Raw genomic sequence first — 20,107 nt, forward strand, 5'->3', positions numbered from 1 at the left:
CAAAATAGGGGTAGGGGATTAAGACGTATAAACTACTATATAAAATAATCTACAAGGATATATTATACAGCACAAGGAATATAGCCAATATTTTATAATAACTTTAAATAGAGTATAATATATAAAAATATTGAATCACTATGTGGTACATCTGAAACTAATATAATATTGTATACCAACTATACTTCAAAAAGCAAAAATAATAAACTGAAAATCTGAAGGGTTATGCTCTCAGGGTAGTAATGACTCAGAATTAAACTTGCCCCCTCCCTCCTGCTCCAAATCTCAGGGAACCATAGATAAGACTGACTTGGTGCTAAGAGAAGCAAAATCAAAATGCAACAAAGTTCCTGAGAAGTCAGAGCTACAGATCTGCCCTTTCACTGATTTGAGACCCAGGGATGTGTAAGCTGGCTGGGCAGAGAACTCCAAGCAGTGAATTTGGAATGATGGGGGCCCCTTCACCCTAGGCTTCCAAGAATCCCCACATATAAGTTTTTGAAGCCAGTGATCACCACACATTTAAAGATGACCAAGAACACGTGAAAACAAGAAGCCACGAGCAGACACGTATGGGCTTTGTGTCCTGGAATTGGGCGCACGGTGGCAAACCCCGGCTGGTTGGTCCCATGCACTTGGTCCTGCTGCATTCCTGAGTCCTTCATGGTCAGCCATGGCCAAATGACTGACGTCTGGGCCAAAGAATGTAGGTGGTAACAACTGTGCAACTTCTGGGCCTCACCCATAAAAACCTCCATCTGAACCTCCGTGCTCTTCTCTCATTTCTGGATGCCTGGCCTGGACCCAAACTCCAGGGGAATCTTAGGAACCATGGGTTGATGATGAGAAGGCACCAGAATGAAGGGACCTGGGTCCCCATTTCACCACCTGCAGGAAAGCTGCCCAATGGAGAAACACCTACAGTGCACTACTCTGTGGTCAGTGAATAAACCTGCATTAGTTTAAGCCATGAAATTTTAAGGTTTGTTTGGTAAGCAGCTAGTGTTACTATAACTAATATAGACATGGGTTATAAAACAACTGAGCTTATTAGGTTTAAAGAAGTCAAAGGTGGGACTTCCCTGGTGGTCCAGTGGGTAAGACTCTGTGCTCCCAATGCAGGGGGCCTGGGTTCGATCCCTGGTCGGGGAACTAGATCCCACATGCATGCCGCAACTAAGTGTCTGCATGCCGCAACTAAAGATCCCATGTGACGCAACTAAGACCCAGCGCAGCCTAAATAAATAAATAAATAAAATATTTTAAAAAAAGAAAAAAAAAGAAGTCAGAGGTAAGCTTGAAAATATCAGCACAGAACAGGAAGCTAAAATGTTAACAAATGTTTGAAAGCACAAACAGAATATAACATACGAAAATCAAAAGATGGAAAATAGTGGAGAGATTAAAAGATGTGGAGAAAACAATGAGATCTCAGATGTATAGATCTCAGTTCTAGGAGGAGAGAAAGAGAAAGGGGGGGTGGTGCTAGAGAAAGAGAATTTGGATCAGAGAAAAAGCACTTTGAAAGCACAGTGGCTGAGAATTTGCCAGAACTGATGAAAAACACCAATCCAGATTCAAGAAACCCAATGAATCCCAAGAAGAATAAATTTAAAAATTCTCACCTATCCATGGTAGTAAAATTACAGAAAAACCAAAGACAATGGGAAACAACTTAAAACATCCACTGAAAAGATAGGCTCCCTCCAAGAATAGCAGTTAGACTGACAGTGACCTCTTGGCTGCAACAATGGAAGCCAGGGGATGGTGGAATGCACTCAGTGTATTTCAGTGTGTTGGAAGGAAACAGCCACTAACTTAGAATTTATGCTCAATATATTCAAGTATGACAGTGAAGACATTTTTAGACAAACCAAAACACATACTTTTATTACCAGGCTCTCCTGTTACGCTTGTTAAAAATGAAGGTTCGGGACTTCCCTGGTGGCACAGTGGTTAAGAATCCACCTGCCAATGCAGGGGACACGGGTTCGATCCCTGGTCCAGGAAGATCCCATATGCTGTGGAGCAGCTAAGCCCGTGCACCACAACTACTGAGCCTGCACTTTAGAGCCTGCAAGCCACAACCACTGTGCCTGCATGCCACAACTACTGAAGCCCATGCACCTAGAACCCATGCTCCGCAACAAGCCACCACAATGAGAAGCCCACGCACCACAACGAAGAGTAATCCCCACTCACAACTAGAGAAAGCCCGCGCACAGCAATGAAGACCCAACGCAGCCAAAAATAAATAAACTTTTTAAAAAAATGCAGCTTCAAAAAAAAAAGTGCAGCTTCACAGGCCCCACTATGGACCTCCTGCTTCAGAAACTCAGATAGGGGGCCCAGAAATCTAAGCACCGCCAAGCAATTTACATAGTCACACGCTGGCGATTTTCCAGGGTTTGGACTAAGGTAGGGCTTTGCAAGAGACTGTGCTGGAGATGTCAGGTGCCCAGCCTGAAGGGTCTTGTGTGCCAGCCTGCTGACAATGGGGAGCCACGGTAGGGTCTAGGCAGGGGAGTGAGAATGACCAGGTTTAGATAGATTGCTTCAGCCAGAGAGGGTAAGATTAGAGGAAGGGAAGGCTGCTGGAAGGAGGCCCTTTGAGAAATGACTGCAGGAATCCACGAGAGAGGGGCAGTGGATGCAGCTAAGTGTTGTCACACGTGCAGGGCCCTTGTCCTATCCCAGTGCAGCTGACCCACTAGCACTGGACATGCAGGTCCAGGGCTCAGAGAAGTCTGACAGGAGTCCTGTCAGCGTGAAGACTGTGTGCGAAGCCAGGGAACTGAACTAAATCACTCAGAGGAGGTGGGCAGAGCAGGAAGAGAACAGGCTGACCCACACAACCCTGGGAACAGCAGTTAAGGGCAAGGAGGGACTAAAGGAAAAAGCCAACACCTTCTTGTTGACTACCTTCTTTGTGAAAGTCACAATGTCAGGCATTTTATTCACCATGTCTCAGTCAGTTCTCAACAGCTTGGGGAGGTCCATCCCCAAGCCTAGACAAGGCCAGGCTGAGCAGAATTAAATGACCTGCCCGAGGACACAGCAGCCTGTAAGTGGTGAAGCCAGGGTTTGACCAGGTAGGTCCGTCGGATGGGCGTTTGCCTTAGTGAAGGAGTGAGACGACAGACCTGCTAGGCCTGCACCAAGAATGCAAATTCTGCCTGAGACACCACCACCTGCTTTCCACAGGGCACAGGATCTCCCAGGAACAGGTCTCCTGCTGTCCATACACGCCTCTCCCTCCAGGAAGTTTCTATGACACAGCAAAGGACATGGGCCTTTCCAGAGGCTGTGGGGTCTTCACCTCTCAGCCCAATCTAAAAACTGAGGCTAGTCAGAGGTTTTGCCAAATGCCTTTCCTGCAGCTATTGATATGATTGCGATTTTTCTGCTTTAACCGGTTGATGTGATGGATCACTTTGATTTTCAAATGTTGAACCAGCCTTGCATACATGAAATAAACCCCACTTGTTCTTGGTGTATAATTCTTTTTATACATTGTTGGAAGCAATCTGCTAATATTTTGTTAAGGTCTTCTGTATCTATGATCATGAGAGATACTGGTCCCTAGTTTTCTTGGATATTTGTCTGGTTTTGGTATTAGGGTAATGCTGGCCTCACAGAATGAGTTAGGAAGCATTCCCTCTGCTCTATCTTCTGGAAAACTGTAGAGGACTGGTATAATTTCTTCCTTAAATGCTTTGTAGAATTCACTAGTGAAACCATCTGGGCCTCATGCTTTGTTTTGGAAAGTTGTTAGTTACTGATTCAATTTCTTTAACAGATACAGGCCTACTCAGATCATCTATTTCTTGTATCAGTTTGGCAGATTGTCTTTCAAAGAATTGGTCCATCTCACGTAGGTTATCAAATTTGTGGGCACAGAGTTGCTCCCTGTTCCTTTATTATCCTTTCAATTATCATGGGATCTGCAGTGATGTTCCCTTTTATTTCTGGTACTAGTAATTTGTGCCTTTTTTCTTAGCCCGGCTAGGGGCCTACTGACTTTATTGATCTCTTCAAAAACCAGTTTTTGGTTTACTTGATTTCCTCTGTTGATTTCCTGTTTTCAATTTCATTGATTTCTGCTCTAGTTTTTATTATTTCTTTTCTTGTGCTTACTTTGGGTTGAATTTGCTCTTTTTCTAGTTTCCTAAGGTGGAAGCTTAGTTTATTGATTTTAGATGTTTCTTCTTTTCTCATATACGCATTCAATGCTATAAATATCCCTCTGAGCACTGCTTCTGCTGCATCCCACAAATTTTGGTAAGCTGTAATTTCATTTTCATTCAGTTAAAAATATTTTTAAGTTTCTCTTGAGATTTCTTCTTTGACTGTGCTGGGTGCTTTAGAACACTGCGACACTTACCTCTGGGAGGCAAAGAGTAAAATCCCCATTTTACAGATGAGAAAACAGGTCAGCCCAGGGTCACATGGCTGGGAAATGGCAGAGCTCGGACTGGTGTACCATCTGTTTGGTAACCTGAGGACCAGCCCAGACCTCAACTCCCCTGATGTTACCACTGGCGACTCTACGTGCCTGGTGAGTTGAAATGGTGAGCTCTGAACTGCTACAAGGTCAAGCTGATCCTGGGGGTTCAGAGACTGAAAACCTGGCTTGGTTAGACCTGGGGTCACTATCGTCAGGGGCCAGGGACCAAGGCCAGACACTCTCCAGCCTGAGCTGTTTGCTCTCTGACCTTGGGTGTCCCTGGGGCATGGTGGGATCCAAGCAGAGGAACCACCCCTCCATGCCAAGGAAGCACACGGCCACTGTGTAGAGGGTCCCACCCCAGATGTTTCTCCAAGCCCCTACCAGGCCTGGGGCCTACCCCTGGGCAGTCTTAGAACACTGTGCTGACCCAGTGGCACCGTCAAATCACATTTATTTTGAGCAGAAAATAAGCCACTTCTTCAGCAATACATCAAAATGTGGGGCTCTTTGAGCTTGCTGGGCTCACCTGGTCCTGGCTTCCCTGGAGGGTCCCTTGTGCAGCCAGGCCAGGCTAGAGCCCTCAGGATGGCAGGGCCCGAGGACGGGACGTGGTGCAGCAGCAGGGTCCTGGGGAGGTCGCCACGAGGCGGGTCAGTAGCAGTCGGCCTCGTTCTCCCCGAGGACGCCCACGGCAGCCAGCATGTCCTGCAGGAGTGACTGGGGGCTCTTCTCCACGTGGTCGCTGCTCTCAGCCAGAGTGTCCCGAAGGCCCTCCAGGTCTATAGACCTCAGCACAGCCATGACGGCCCCAGGCTCCAGGTACCCCAGGGGCTGACCCTGCTCACCGGCCTGCCATCTCTGCAGGGTGGCCTCCACAGAGGCCACGGTGGGGCTGTCCCCCGCCTCCTGCGGGCTGCCACAGGGAGCAGCCTTGGCCCTCAGGAATAGGAGAAGATCACAGGACTTCTGGGCCACAGGTCGGTCACAGTCAAACAAGGCACGGAAGGCAAACTCAAAGAGCTGCACACGGCAGAGCACCTGCAGGGCCTGGGCCAGCGTGCCAAGCGGGGCTGCCTCGGGCAGGGCCACGGCGCAGGGACGGTGGGAGCCGCGCGGGCCCAGCAGCCGCCCCAGGAACACCAGCGCCAGCTCGAGGCCCTGGGCCCGCACCTCCCAGTCCGGGTCCCTGCTCGCCGCCTGCAGCACTCGGGCCACAAACCGCTCCGGGTCTTCAGCTACGTCAGCATGGCCGTCCCTCAGCCACTCGGTGAAGACCTGCATGACGGCCCTCCGGGGGAAGCCCTCCGAGTCTGCGCAGAGGACGTGCAGAAGCTCCACGAGCAGGCTCTTCTGGAGGACGGGGTGGGGAGAGGGGGGAGGGACCAGGGAAGTCGAGTTCCCGCGGACGGGCTCGGGGGGCAGCAGGGAGAACCCCCCTGAGGACCCCCCGCCACGCTCGGCTTCCTTCAGGCGATGTGCCCTTCAGCCCCCCATCTGCCCACCGTCAAACGGGGGTGGCCGTGTCCAAGTGACAGGGCTTCCAGGAGGCGGAGCCGGAGATTCAGGGGACACGCCCGACCCCGAATGCCACCCCTGGGCGGCAGACCCACTCCACCCCGGCATCAGGACAGCCGCCAGGTGGGCACACGGCCACAGGACCCACTGCCTCCTACCTGCTGAGCCCCTGGGCGCTCAGGGCTGGCAGGGGCGGCAAGCAGCCCCCAGCTAGACAGCTGCCCTGTGGCGGTCACTGCGCTCGCGCGGACGTAACTCTCAGGGTCTTGCAGAAGCTGCCTGGTGAGCTCGGGCACCTCTGAAGCAAGGAGCGCTTGTCTGAAGCCGGCCTGCCCTGGGGGTCCAAGCAGCCACAACCAGCTATGACCAAAAGCTGAGTCCACAGCCTCTCCTCCCTCTCCCAGAGGCAGCCTAGGTGGTCCGAGTTCCCAACTACCTGGGGACAACAGTGTGCCAAGGCCAGGCCAGCCCTCCCACAGGGCCCCGCCCCGCCCCCGGCCCCGCCCCCTGCACTCACCTCCCCAGTGTCTGGTCATTTGGGTCAGGAACTCGAGGCCTGAGTCCCTCACCTCCCAGCAGGGGCTGCACAGGCGCTTCTGTAGCACAGGAAGCAGCTCTGGGGCAGGGGGAACGGTTCAGAGGGGCCCGGGCCATGTCCACCCTGCCTTCCCGCCCAGCCCCCAGTCGCCTCCATCCCTGCTCCTCCCTCGGTTTCCCCTGGGAGGGGCTGGGATTACCCCTGAGGAACAGCTGGGTGCGGGGGTCCAGGTCGCAGCAGCCGGGGGTCTTGGGTGAGCTCAGGAGCCACCTGAGTGTGGCCTGAAAGGCCTTCTTCAGAACCTGGAGCGGGAAGAGTGGGGCTGCAGGGCCAGGAGGGGTGAGCTGGCCCGCCTGCCCCCGTCCACCTTCCAATGCCCCTGCCCCTGCCCCTGCCCTGGGGTGTAAGATGGGGACAGGGTGCGTGGGGAGAGGGAACACTGGACTTCATTTTTACGAGGCAGAAGCCTCTGGAAGCGGCAGACTGGCATCCAAGACTAGCGAGAGAGAAGAGGAGGGGGCAGCTCTTGTCAGGAAGCCCCACTAACGGGGAAATGAAATTTCTGCACCAAAACAGGAGGAACTACCCACGGCACCTTTTCCTGAAAGCCCCGGAATCTGCCAGGCCTATCATCCAATCTCCCCACTGCCTGCTCACTGCACATGCTAATCCTGCACCTCCAGAGCATGACTCAACCCTGGGGCTACAAGAACGGGGAGATTTGCAGGAAACCTCAATGAGAGTTTGGAGCCCAGGCGTAAGGGCCACCTGGTTCTAGTTTACATCTCTCGTGGAGAATTCCCTGTAAGACTGGATCCTCTCCCTGCTTTCCACAGCCCGGTGACCCCTCACTCAATCTCCACCGATGCCAGGCCCCGGGCCGAACCCTGTGCAGCTGCCTGCCCCTTGAAACTCACTTTAAGAAGCAATTCTGGGGACTTCCCTAGTGGCGCAGTGGTTAAGAATCCGCCTGCCAACGCAGGGGGCACGGGTTTGAGCCCTGGTCCGGGAAGATCCCACATGCCACGGAGCAACTAAGCCCGTGCGTCACAGCTATTGAGCCTGCACTCTAGAGCCTGCGAGCCACAACTACTGAGCCTGCGAGCCACAACTACTGAAGCCCGCTGCACCTAGAGCCCATGCTCAGCAACAAGAGAAGCCACTGCAATGCAAAATCCGTGCACCGCAACAAAGAGTAGCTCCCGCTCACTGCAACTAGAGAAAGCCCGCACGCAGCAACAAACAGCCAAAATTTTTTAATTATTTAAAAAAAAAAAAAAAAAAAAAAGAGGCAATTCTGGCCCCAGAGAGGCCTGCAGGGGTACCCTGCCTCTGCCTTCCTCCCCCTCCCCTTCCCCCCCCCCCCCCGCACCCTGTGCGTGTACCATGGAGCTGGACTCAGGGCTCATGAGGTACTCCAGGAGAACGGAAAACACCTGCGTCACCGACTCCTGAGGGCCTGAGACAGACGTGGATGGCTGAAGCACCCAACCTCCTACCCTGGGGCCTCCCCAGCCCGCAAGTGTGGCAGCCCAAGGAGAAGAGGGGGCAGAACCCATCGGTCAGCTGAATCCCAGCCCCTGCCCCAGAGGAGACGCGCGGAGGACAGCAGTCTGGGGACATCTCTGCGCAGCTGTGGGGCTCGCCCAACACCCGAGCTGTGCGGAGAGAGCATTCTCACTTACCGGCCCCCTGAGACAGCGCCCCCAGGAAATCCAGGGCAGCTCGCTGGACCCGGCCACAGCCCACCAGGATCGCACAGAGGCGGCCGCCCACATCGGAGGTGGGGGCCACTGAGCCACTGCAGAGCCGCAGGACCGTCACCGCAGCCCCAAGCAGGGGCGCCTGCGGCCAGGGCGAGGGGCGCTGGGGCTGGGGGAGAGGGAGGGTCAGTGCAGGCCACAAGTCCCACTGCCAGTGTGGAGCCGGGCCGGGCCGTACCTACCAGCGGCTGCAGCAGCCCCAGGTGGGTGAGAGCGCAGCACAGGAGACCCACGCAGGCTGACTTGGAGCAGAGGAGCGTGTCCACCGCCATCGGGTCGCCTGCAGCCCCACGCAGCAAGCCTGCAGGACAGCCAGAAACAGCTCCCGGTTAGCGGGCACCTCCTGCGTGGCCACCACAGGCCTTGCCGCTGGTCACTGCTTCACGCCAGAGACCAGGCCCGGACGTTCCGAGCAGGTGGCTCGTCCAGGCCGGCGTCCAGCCGGCCGGAGCTGAGGTCTGAACCTGTCTGCAGGGCTCTCGAGCAGTCCCACTCTCCCTGCAGCCCATGCCCGGGCCGGTTTCCGCGGGTCAGAGGCCCATCTCTACGCTCGACATGCGGCTCTGAGGCACAGCTGGGCCCCCTTCTCTAATCCTCACCCCATCGTGCGGCTGAAGCAAGCCAAGTCGCAGCGAGGAAACTCACTCTCCCGTCGCAGAACTGACCTTCTGGGAGGACGAGCGCCAAGCCCGTGTGCCCGCTCTGGGTCAGGAACCATCCACGTGGCCCAGGCCCCCGGTAACCACCACCAACTCCCAGGGTCAGCTGCTCTGGGGGCCGCTCCAGCTGATGCCCACAGCGGGCAATGCTGCCCTATGAACTCCCAGGCGGGGACGCGAGCAGCAGTCACACCCGGGGCGGCAGCCGACACCGCAGCCACCTTCACTCTTAGGGGGCGTGGCAAGCCAGGTACCCCGCTGCCCATCAGCCCGCCCTGGCCCCAAGGACGTTCTCAGGACCCCAGGGTCCTGCCTTCCTGCACCTGCCCACCCTTCCCAGCAGCCTACCTGGAGGTCCAGGGGCCTGAGCAGCAGCTTCCAGGACACAGGCCAGGGGCTGGAGGAGGACGCCGAAGGCCTGGGTCCTCAGCGCCTGTGGACTGAGGACAGAGGACACGGTGAGGGCTGCCCCCGCCCTCAGGCAAGCTGGCTACCCTCCTAATATCCCCAGCAAGTCTGGGCCAAAGGGGTCAGTGCTGGGGATCTGGACACCCCCTCGAGACACAGCCTCCCTGTAAGCACTGTGACCGGCACTCACACCGCTGGCCTGGGACTCCAAGGAGCTGCCAGGAAGCACCACCCAGGCCCCGGGAAGAGCCTGGGCAAGGCCTGGCCACACCCACTCCAATGGGCAGTGCCTGCTCAGGGCCAAAGGGATGGGATGCCCCACCTCCCGGAAGTACTCCCAACGCTGAGATATCCTTTCCTACGTTCTGGAACATGGTCTCGCCGATGTGCTTGGGCCCAGGGTGGTTGGGAGGCCGAGCTGGTACAGAGCTCTCCCTCCAAGCCAGCTGCCCAATCCTTCCCTCTCCCTTCGGACCACTCCCTCTCTCTGAACATCCGGAGACCCTGGAGCCCAGAGCCAGGCTGGCATCGTACCCCCAGCGCCCTGTGCCCACTTTCACCCCAGACCTGGGCCAACAAGACCGGCTCTAGTCCGCCCGAAACCCTGGAATGATTTCTCTTCCTTCCCACCTCTCCGGACCCCACACCCCCTTCCTGGTAGGGCGCACATCTCTCTCCCTCTGGGAATCTGTCCTGTCACTCCTGTCTACTGGGTCCCCCTCCACCGTCCCACAGCCCCTGGTACCCACCCCAGTGGCATGCACACGGGGCGGCCCAGAATCCACAAGGTGAGGCCACTGGGGAGGTGGCAGAAGGCAGCTGAGCAGATCCTGAGTATGAACCCAACCCTGCTCTGAGCAGGGCTGCTCTGAGAGTCTCTTTTATCTTTGGGGAGCCTGTGAAAAAGCTATTCCACCACTAAAAAATGTAGAAGCCAGAGCCTGTGCCAACACCTTGGTGATAACCCACGGACTGCCCGGCCACGCCCCGGCCAGCCGCCTCTGACTGATCTCTGGTTTCAGGAGCTCCCCTGAAGTTCCCTGACCTCTCTGCCCGCCTCACACAACATGAACCCCAATCCTTACCAGTCCTGCAGTTTCAGGATCCCCAAAGCCAGAGGCCCTGCCTGTGTGGGGCTCAAGTGGCTCAGAGTCTGGGCCAAAGTCTCCCACAGGCCACGGTCAGAACTCGGCACAGAAGAGCTGCGGAGGAGCCCAGGAAAAGAACGTCATTCCCCCGTCCAGCCCACACCGTGCCCGGGGGCCGCCGTGGCCTGGACTGGGTGTGCCGGCTGAGACGGAAGGCCCTTCCCGGGTGTGCGGGCTTTCAGACCCCCTCTGGTGTCCCCTCTGCTCAAGGCAGCGTTCTCGGGCAGCCAGTGAGATGTGGCCCAGGTGTGATGGCTGCCCCAAGACTTCCCGAAGAAAACAAGCACCCCCTCCTGCCCACCCCACCAGCTGCGCCCCGGGGGCCTGACCGGGCCACGCTGAGGAGGAGATCCACGAGCGAGTGTGAGGCTGGGACAGGGTCTTTCTCGAGCAGGCGGGCCACGAGGGGGCTCAGCCGCACCCAAAGGCCTTGCGTCCAAAGGCCATGGCAGTGCCCGAACACGGTGGTCAGGACATTGAGGGCCTGTGTGACCTGCGGGGTGGCCACGGAGCACAGGGAGTCTTCGATGTGACACACAATCTTCTGGGCACACGCTGGCCAGTCACAAGCCTGCGGACTGCAGCGGCCCTCGGCTGGGCCTCGCATCGCCAAGTCCAGGATGTGCACCAGGAGCTGCCCGGCTGCCGAGGCCACAAACAGGCTGGGATCTCCCTGCAGGGAGAAGATGGTGTCAACAGCACCTGGGGAGGGGGAGGGACAACGGGTGGGGAAAGAAACAGGGTTCAGCTGGAACAGAGTCCATGGTGACAGCAGCGACGCGGAAGCCACTGAGCAGCTTTAACCACTGACTTCAGAACCTCGCGGACAGAACTCAGAAACCACCCAGCGCGGAGGCACCGTTAGAGGCCCAGCCTCCCCGCTACTCAGAGGCACAGGAATCAGACGGAGGGATCACAGGGCGAGGGGCTTTAGAACCCCGGCCACTTTGGATTCTTCTCAGCAGTTTCAAAGCCACCCCAACTGCTGGGTCTCACCTATAAGCCACAGGACACCGTACACCCTTGAGGGGCCTCCAACCCTTGGTCACCCCGAACGTTCCTCACAACAGCCCTACCATACCACAGCCACTTTCACGTTCAGAGGAAGAGACCCGGCAAGGTGCAGTGACTTCCCAGGAGTCGCACAGCATCAGGCACAGCAAGGGCAGAGGCGGAAGGCAGGGCAGACGGGGGCACTCACCACAGGCGGCAAGGAGGCGCAGGGCACTAGGGTGCTGTGCCAGGGTGCGCAGGCCCCGGATCCAGCCGCTGCGCACAGCGGGGGCCGTCCAGGCCGCTCCTCCGAGGGGGCCCTCCTCCCCGAAGAGCATGGGCAGCAGCTCCCCCTGCTGGGAAGCAGAGGAGGAAGTGGTGACCTGAGCAAGGTCCCGGGGGACCACACATCAGCGATGGCTTTTCTATCGTTCACAGCTGGTCGAGGCTCTTCTTTGGGGGAACTTTCTCGTGAGCTGCCGACACAAAGAGCCTGTGAGAGGTGGCAGGTGGCCACCAGGGCCAGCCGATGGCGGCCACCGCACTGCCACCTCTGCCTTCCAGGGGAGAGAACTTCGGAAGGAAGAACTGGGTTTTCCGTAAAGGCTCATCAACCCTGTCACCGTTCACTTCAGAAACCCTTCCCCCACACAGCCCACCAGCTGCAACGCCCAAGGTCCCCCTCTGACCATGACATGCTGCGCTCAAGGACCCCCAAAGGTCTCCACAGCCGACTGGGCTCTTGTGCTTGGCACTCGGGGTCCTCCAGGGCACCTGCCCTCCTCCAGGTGTCCCCTACCCTGGATTCCCCAGCACGCCCCATGAGTCAGGCCTACCCCCCCCATACACCTGCTCAAACCCCTTACAACCCGGCTGCAAGACCACTGCCCCTACGAAGCTGGCCACCCCACCCCGTCAGCAGGCAGTGGCTAACTCCCCACTCAATCCCCATCTGCTCGTGGACGTCCACAGGACAATACGCATTGTCCTGATCTGCTGCCACGTGCACAAGATTCTTGTTCACTACAGGGTGCCAACACAACGAGTGGGAAACTCGGGGGCTGCCTCTTACCAACGGAGCCCCTCACGGGTGTAGCTACTAGCTCTGAGCCTTGTCTATCTTGACAATAAAATGCTGGTCCCCACCCTCAAGTCATCTCAGACTCCAGGGTAAGAGACCACAGGGCCTCGGAGACACACTTCCAGTCGCTCAAGGATGACTCCAACTCCGCAATGGCCTCGAGGCCTTGAGGGGTGTTGCTGGAGGCGGCAGCTCACAGGGCAGGCCCTCTGTGGGACCTCGCGTCACCGAAATGCCCCCCCAGAGCTACAGCCTCTCCCTGGGGGCAGCTCGTAGCCAATGGGAAGGTACAAAGGCTCGGGCCCCTGCCTCAAGTAGTTTGACCTCATGTCCCCTGCCCAGACACCAGCTACTGATGCGCATCTGGCTGCTGAAGGGCCCTTAGGGGTGCCAGGTCCCCTGGGAGCCTGTGAAAGGCCAGGTGAAAAGGGAACAGGAGCCCAAGACAGTGCCATGGGCCCAGGACAGAGAGCAGCCTTCCACTGCGACTCAGAGCCCGAACCTGCCCCTGTCCCTCGTCCCCACGTACAGGGGGCCAACCACCAGACTGAAGGGCAGTCAGCGGCCTTCTAAGCCTCTAAAGCCATGGTCAGCCTTGGGAAGGAAGAGGAGGCCCTGGAGAAGTAGAGATGGGAACTGGGAAGTACTCAGGAAATCAATGAAGTTGGGGAAGGCCATCTGACCGGGACTGAGGATTTACTTTCAGAGAAACAGATGGTGTAACAGAGCATTCGAACAGTGCGACCCTTCAGGATCTAGTGTGAGCTCTGCCAGTTCTGTGGGATTCTTATATTAAGCCTTCACTGTCTCCTAATCCAGGAAAAAGATGAAGACTCCTGACCTGCTTACTGGCCAAGGTGCCCAGGATAACATGAATGTGATTTTGTAAACTGAGGTGTTTTACCAACTGCAAAGCAGAGGTATGGGTGGATTATCACACGTGAAGTCATTTCCTAAAACACACCTCAGTGCAGAACATCCTGGGAAGCCTGTCCCGCAGCGAGCTGGGGTGGGCTGGGCCCCTGGAGCCTGCGCTGCTGGACTGAGGAGCACCTGTGAAGGGCGGCGTCAGAGCAGAGAGCCAGCCCCAGCTCTGCCTTATTTTAAGATGTTCCCCGTTCAACCCAACACCATTCCTGGTGAGTTTTTCAAAGGAGAATTATACTCAGGAATAAAAACCTTGCGGTACACGTCAAGACACGGGAGCAAAACAAGGTTCGGAGACTGCTTTGTGTACCTGCAGGAGAAGGTGGGTCACTCAGGTGGGAGGACCCAGGCTCACCTGAAGATACTGGAAGCAGTCTTCCTGGGCTGCAAATATCCCTGCGAGGCGGAGTGAGAAGGAGAGGATTCTGGAACTTAGGTCCTGGGATTTCAGCACGCGGAACAGCAGCTCTACCAGGCAGGGATTCTCCTGTAGTAACAGGAGGCTGGACCCTGGAGACAGGCCCAGCCGGGAAGCATGTCACCAGGGGCACAGCGCATGCCTCCCTGAGGGGCCATTCTTCTGGCAGCCCCCAGACTCCCTTTCTCTCAGGCTATTAGACTTAGCAGTCCAACTGGGAGGAAACAGCTGCAACAACTGCCACGAAGGATCCATAACTTTAATTCAATGAGGGGGACAATGTAGAAAGCCAATACCTAACAACAGGCAAGGGACTTGGACAGAATATACAAATGGCCAGCAAACCACGAAAGATGTTCTGCCTTGCTGATTATGAAAAAGAAATGCAAACTGAAGCAGAAGACAATTTTCACCTCTCCAATGGATACTTTTCTCTTAAACTGAGAATACGAAAGCAAGAAGCGCAATGGAACAGGCATTCTTTTCCAGACGTGGCATCTAAAACGTCTCTTCGCGACTGCTCTGTCATTCCAAAGCGCTGCCGGGGGTGGGGCAGGGGAAGGGGGAGGAAACCTGGGGCAACGCTGGGAGGGCCTCCACTGCGAGGCCCTTGTGAAAGGACGATGAATGGCACAGCAAGGAGGGAAAACCAGGGTGAAGGAGAGAGAAGCAAGAATCAAAGAAACCAAAAACGTGGGCGAACCTAAAAAAGCACTGACTTTAAAAATTAAGTTAACTTTTGAAGGAGTTTAAAACAAAACAGAATCAAAACACCAGACGACAAACCACGGAAGACTGGACCGAGCTGGAGTTAAAGTGCCCGAGGCTCCGTGTGTGGCTGGCGCAGAAGACAGAGATTCTAGCTGACTTTCAACTTTTAAAATCCAGTTTGCACGTAAGAGTAACCCCCCAAAACGTAAGCAGAATGCTTCAAAACTTCACTTCAAAACCAGAAAGACTGAAAAAACAAAAGCTTTATTAAACCGATGGGGGGCAGAAAAGGAGGTAAAAGGCACAACGACAAGGCATGGAAAAAATGTTTTAAATGCAAAAGAATATAGTAAAAATAGGTTCCAATATAACAGTAAACTCAACAAATGAAACAAATTAAACTGTCCATGAGAATAAAGAGCTGTGCAGACTAGATCAAGAACCAAAGGCTAGCATCACACTGTGTGCAAGAAACAATGAAGCGTGACAACACAGAAGGCCACATTTGTAAAGGCTGAAAAGATACAGTTGGCAAATCCTAATTTTTAAAAAGCTGCTGCAGCAAGAGTAATATCAAACAAAACTGACTTTAAAGCAAAAAGCTCTGTCAGAGCTTTAGAAAGGAAGTCATTGCTCAAACAGCCAAATCCTGGAAGATATAACAGTCTAAGACTGTACATACCTAACCTAACTTCAAAATATACAAAGGGAGAAAAAAGACAGAATTTCAAAGAGAAATTGTTGAATCCACCATCTTAGTTTAAGATTTTCACATATCTCTCAAAAACAATTAAGCAAACAAATTAGCAAGAACATCACAGGTTTTAACAATGTAAACTTGAACTGAGGAACAAGTATGGAGACTATATTCTTTTCATCATGTACGACACTGAGGAAAATACATACAGGCTGCGGGAGGAGGGAATAGAGATTAACTGCCAATGGATACCAGGTTTCTTCTAAGGGGATGAAAATGTTGCAAAATTAACCTTTGGATGGTGGCAAAACTGTGTGAATTTACTAAAAACCACTGAATTACACACTTTAAATAGATCAATTTCATGGTATGTAAATCAAATCTCAAATAAAGCTATTTAAAAATAATTTTTAATAGAGTTACCGTATGATCCAGCAATCCCATTCCTGGCATATATCTGGAGAAAACCATAATTTGAAAAGATACATGCACCCCAAAATTCATCACAGCACTATTTACAACAGCCAAGACATGGAAGCAACCTAACTGTCCAGCGACAGATATGGATAAAGATGTGGGGTGTGTGTGTGTGTGTATAGAATGAACTATCACTCAGCCATAAAAAAGGATGAAATAATGCCATTTGCAGCACCATGGATGCACCTAGAGGTTATCATACTAAGTGAAGTAAGTCAGACAGAGAAAAACAGATATCATATGATATCACTTATATATGGAATCTAAAAAAAATGATACAAATTAACTTATTTACAAAACAGAAACAGACTCACAGACATAGAAAACAAACTTATGGTTACTAAAGGGGAAGGGGGGGGTATAAATCAGGAGTTTGGGATTAGCAGATACAAAGTACTATATATAAGATAAACAACAAGGTTCTACTGTATAGCACAGGAAGCTGGAGTCAATATCTTGTAATAAACTATAATGGAAAAGACTCTGAAAAAGCGTGTGTGTATATATATACAAAAAAAAACAAATCGTTTTGCTGTACACCAGAAACTAACACAACACTGTAAATCAGCTATACTTCAATTAAAAAGTTTTTTTTTTAATTTAACTACTAGGCCACAATTGAGGACTCTATAAATACCAAAAAGTAATATCCTATAGAGAAATCTATAGAATATGTGCAAAAATGGTCTGTGTACTACGCCACGATAAAAGCCTCAACAGATATAAAAGAATCAAAATACAAATACTTTCTAACTCCAATGAAATAAATTAGAAATCAGTAACAAAAAGACTGAAAAAAAACCCCATGTCATGAATCTAAAGATACCCTTTAAATATTGATAATTTGTGGATGAAGAAATATTATAATGAAAAGTATGAAATATTTGGAAGTAAATCACAACAAAAGCACCGCATAGTAAGACTTGCAGGGTGCAGCTAAAGTGATACCTTCAGAGACATGTGTAGCCTTAAATGCATCTATTAGAAAACAAGACAGACCTAGATATTCAACTCAAAAGAGGGTAAAAGAACAGGGTAAACCAAAGAAACAAATAGCAGAAATTTATGACACGTAACCCACACTAAAACAATTATCAGCCAAACATTTACATGAGCAGATTTACGTACAGAGAAAGCCATTATGTCATTATTTATAATAATGACACATTAGAAACACGGACATCTAACAACAGTGGACTAATTGTAAAATTAAGGTCCATTCACAGAGCAAACTGACATACAGTCAATAAAATCAACGTGTCAGTGGGGAAAACACCCACTAGGACAGTAAGAGAGAAAAAGTAAGATACCACGTTGTATTTACGGTGTGACCTCATTTTTATAAGAAAAGTACAGAATTATGATGTGTCAAGAAAAAAGGTTGGAAGGAAAAAAATGTTCGGAGTGGTTTAATCTTCCTCTTTACTCCTCTGTGCTGTTCAAGTTTTATATAAACAATATGTATTACTTACATAATCAGAAAGAAAAACCGATTTCTTAAAACAAAAAAAATGCGATGCAAACAAGAAGATAAGTTTGTCCCGTGGCCTCGGCGGCCGCCTAGCATGGCCCGAGTAACGGGAGGCCTGCAGCTCGAGCTCTCCTGACCATCCCCTTGGGCTCAGCTTGCCGCGTGCCCAAAGCCAGGGGGAACCTTTAAGATATGAAGGAAGGACACTGGACAGACAGTCCTCCCCGAGGACAGGGGAGCCCGGCACCCTCTGGCCTCCGGGGAAAACCACCAGCAGCACCCTCACCCTTACCCGCTTCGGTTACTGTTGTAAACCAGTCCAGCAGCTTCTCCAAACACGTGTCGTCTGCCACAGGCTGCCTGGGGTCGGCCAGGACGGCACAGAGGGCAGGGAGGAGCCGGGAGCACTCTGGGTCCATGACGAGGCTGGGGTTCCTGCAAAGGCAATGTCAGGGCCAGACGCCACCGGCCCTAGTCCCAGGCAGTCCCCACGCCCGCCCAGGCCCCAGGACTTTCACCTCAGGCCAGGTGACCACACTCTTCAGACGCAAACTCCAAGCTGCCGGGATCGATGTAAAGCCTCAGCGCAGTTGGGACCGGAGGTTGCCAAGAGCAAGCAGAGCCCTCAGTTCTGGCGGTGGAGATGGAAGGGAATCTGAAGTACAGCATGAGGCCTGGGCAGCTCAAAGTCGGCCAACCCGGGACGCTGGTGGGAGGCGAGAATGAAGGGAGCACGAAGCTGACCGAGGCTGCAGGCGGGCCAGAGCGAGGGGCGTGTGCGCGCTCTGGGGCCGGCCACGTGCAGGAGGCAGAGCGGCTCAGTCCAGACCGGAGGTGTGTGTGTGTCCCTCCCAGGATCAGTGTGAAAACCCTGCAGCAGGAGTGTGCGGGGGGGAAGGCGCCCTGCCCACTGCCGGTTCCTCCCGGGGCGGCAACTGGACCTGCGTGTCCGGCCTGGGAAGAGTTCAGGGAGCCCGTCGGTCCTGTGCTCAGGGAGGGCTCTTGCAGGGGGGTGGGGTGGCCAGTGACTCTTGTCTGCCGGGTCAGGAACAGGCCTGCCTGGGCTGGGGCGTCTGTCTGTCCCTGGCCAGGTTAAGTCCTTGCGCAAGGCGCCCTCCCTGTGGACCCCGCTGAGGACGCCAGGCCGGCGGCCGCGGCCCAGCCCGGGCCACGCACGCGGGCCCCAGGCTGCTCTCCGGCCCTGGTCCCGGGCCCCGAACCCCGACCCCGCGGGGCCAGCCACAGCGACCGCAACCCCTTCCCTGGCGCGCGCCTCACCCGCTTCGCGTCCGTCACCGCTGCAGGCCCCGCCCCGTGCCGTGCGACCCGCCGGGCTTAGAGGGGGCGAGGACGGGGACCGCGGGCGTGGGGAACCGTGAAAGCGCCCTGGAGGCGACTCCGAGAGCCCAGAGGGCCCAGGCTCGGGGAACGAGCTCAGGCTGAGAAGGACATGCCACCGCCGAACGCGTCCACCTGACCCAGCACCCACCCCCACCCGGACGCTCACAGATAAGTGCTCGGGGATCCGGCAGGCTTTGCGCCCGGAAGACAGGGCTTTCGGCGGAAGGGGCGTGGCTATGCGTGAAGGGGCGTGGCCTCGCCGGCCAAAGGACCACGTGTCTGGGCGGGCAAGCGAAGCAAAGCGCCAGCCGCGTAGTAGACAGATCTTCCTCCGCTTGCAATGGGGTTTCATCCCGTTTGTAAGTCCAAAATGCATTTAATGCCCTTAACCCACCCAACATCATAGCTTAGCGTAACCTACCTAAAACTTGCTCAGAACGATTCCATTAGCCTACAGTTGGGCAAAATCATCTAACTCAAAGCCTATTTTATAATAAAGCGTTGAATATGTCATGTAATTGATGGAATACTGTACTGAAAGTGAAAAACAGGATGGTTGTCTGGGTACAGAATGGCTGTAAGTGGATGGTTTTTTACCCTTGTGATTGCGTGGTTGCCTGGGAGCTGCAGCTCGCCGCCGCAGCCCAGCGTCATGAGAAAGGATCCTACTTACCGCATATCGGCAGCATGTGAGAAGATCAAAATTCCAAATTTGAAGTACGGTTTCTACTGAATATGTATTGCTTTTGCACCATTGTAAAGTCAAAACACTGTAAGTGGAAGCATGGAAATTCTGGAACCGTCTGTAACTAAGAGAAAGTAAGTGAAACAACAGATGCAGGAAGGGCAGGGGGTTTGTGGAGCCCCAGGAGAGGGAGAGGAGCAGGAGGTACTGGCGCATAGGTAGTTTAGATCGTGAAGGCACTTGTCTGCCACATGAACAATATCCCGAGGAAGCAGATGGAAGTTAAGAAGGTGAGAAGCCTGGTAAGATTCACCTTTTATAAACAACTCTGGTGGCACCTCAGAGGAGAGCATGTGGTTTCTTTTAGGATCCATCAGGGAAGGTGTAAATAGGGAACCAGAACTTGGGGTACAGACTGTACCTGACACCACTCAGGAAACAGGGCTTCACAGAGCAGAGGAGCGCCAATGAGCGAAGGGGATAATTTCAGAACAAATAAAATTTTGCCATTTAAAATACCATTCAAGTAATTGGACCAGCGGCAAAGTGTTACCTGGTAGCTTGTGTTTTTGAGGTGTTTACCATGTGCCAGGCACCATGCTGAATTTTAGCTATGTTTTCTCCTTCAGTGCCAACAAAAGCCCTGAAACTGTTTCTACTTTGCAGACAAGGAGACGATGGTGAAACTACTAAACCTGGGCTCCTGAGCACTAACCAACTTGTGGGGAGACAGCGTCCGACCACCGTGTGGCTCACCCCCTTTGTTGTACAGATGAAGAGACTGAAGAAACGAGGGTCATGGACTCATAATAATTGGTGGTGTTG

The 20,107-nt window shown here is 53.7% G+C and overlaps 1 protein-coding gene across 4 annotated transcripts; it reads right to left on the reverse strand.

Annotated features, from left to right (window-relative positions):
* Nucleotides 1-4,884: 4,884 nt before the first annotated feature.
* Nucleotides 4,885-19,753, reverse strand: BRAT1 (BRCA1 associated ATM activator 1). Of its 4 annotated transcripts, none has more exons than XM_082360960.1 (15): nucleotides 18,535-19,753; nucleotides 17,775-17,962; nucleotides 17,549-17,691; nucleotides 13,838-13,992; nucleotides 11,683-11,827; nucleotides 10,811-11,183; nucleotides 10,419-10,535; nucleotides 9,274-9,365; nucleotides 8,449-8,567; nucleotides 8,189-8,375; nucleotides 7,889-7,962; nucleotides 6,703-6,805; nucleotides 6,483-6,581; nucleotides 6,124-6,299; nucleotides 4,885-5,797 (listed from the first exon to the last, which is right to left on the reverse strand). In XM_082360960.1, exons 3-15 carry the CDS (start codon nucleotides 17,673-17,675, stop codon nucleotides 5,102-5,104), a joined length of 2,463 nt encoding a protein of 820 aa, XP_082217086.1. In that variant the 5' UTR covers nucleotides 17,676-17,691; nucleotides 17,775-17,962; nucleotides 18,535-19,753; the 3' UTR covers nucleotides 4,885-5,101. The 4 variants fall into 4 exon arrangements, with proteins under 4 accessions (XP_082217086.1, XP_082217085.1, XP_082217084.1 ...); XM_082360959.1 differs by having other exon boundaries at nucleotides 11,683-11,830; nucleotides 18,535-19,750; XM_082360958.1 differs by having other exon boundaries at nucleotides 4,885-5,800; nucleotides 18,535-19,747.
* Between the last annotated feature and the right edge of the window lie 354 nt (nucleotides 19,754-20,107).

The sequence above is a fragment of the Balaenoptera borealis genome (genome assembly GCF_965194805.1).
Source record: "Balaenoptera borealis genome assembly, chromosome: 16".
NCBI lineage: Eukaryota > Metazoa > Chordata > Mammalia > Artiodactyla > Balaenopteridae > Balaenoptera > Balaenoptera borealis.

What these genes read in the sequence shown, in the direction of transcription:
- BRAT1 (XM_082360957.1), bottom strand. Translation starts at nt 17,675, where the DNA reads ATGGACCCAGAGTGCTCCCGGCTCCTCCCTGCCCTCTGTGCCGTCCTG. An exon ending in CTCCTCCTCAGCGTGGCCCG is followed by an intron (nt 10,536 to 10,810) that starts GTCAGGCCCCCG and finishes GCTCCTCCGCAG; the next exon opens with CTCTTCTGTGCCGAGTTCTG. An exon ending in TCAGGCCCCTGGACCTCCAG is followed by an intron (nt 8,568 to 9,273) that starts GTAGGCTGCTGG and finishes GCTGTCCTGCAG; the next exon opens with GCTTGCTGCGTGGGGCTGCA.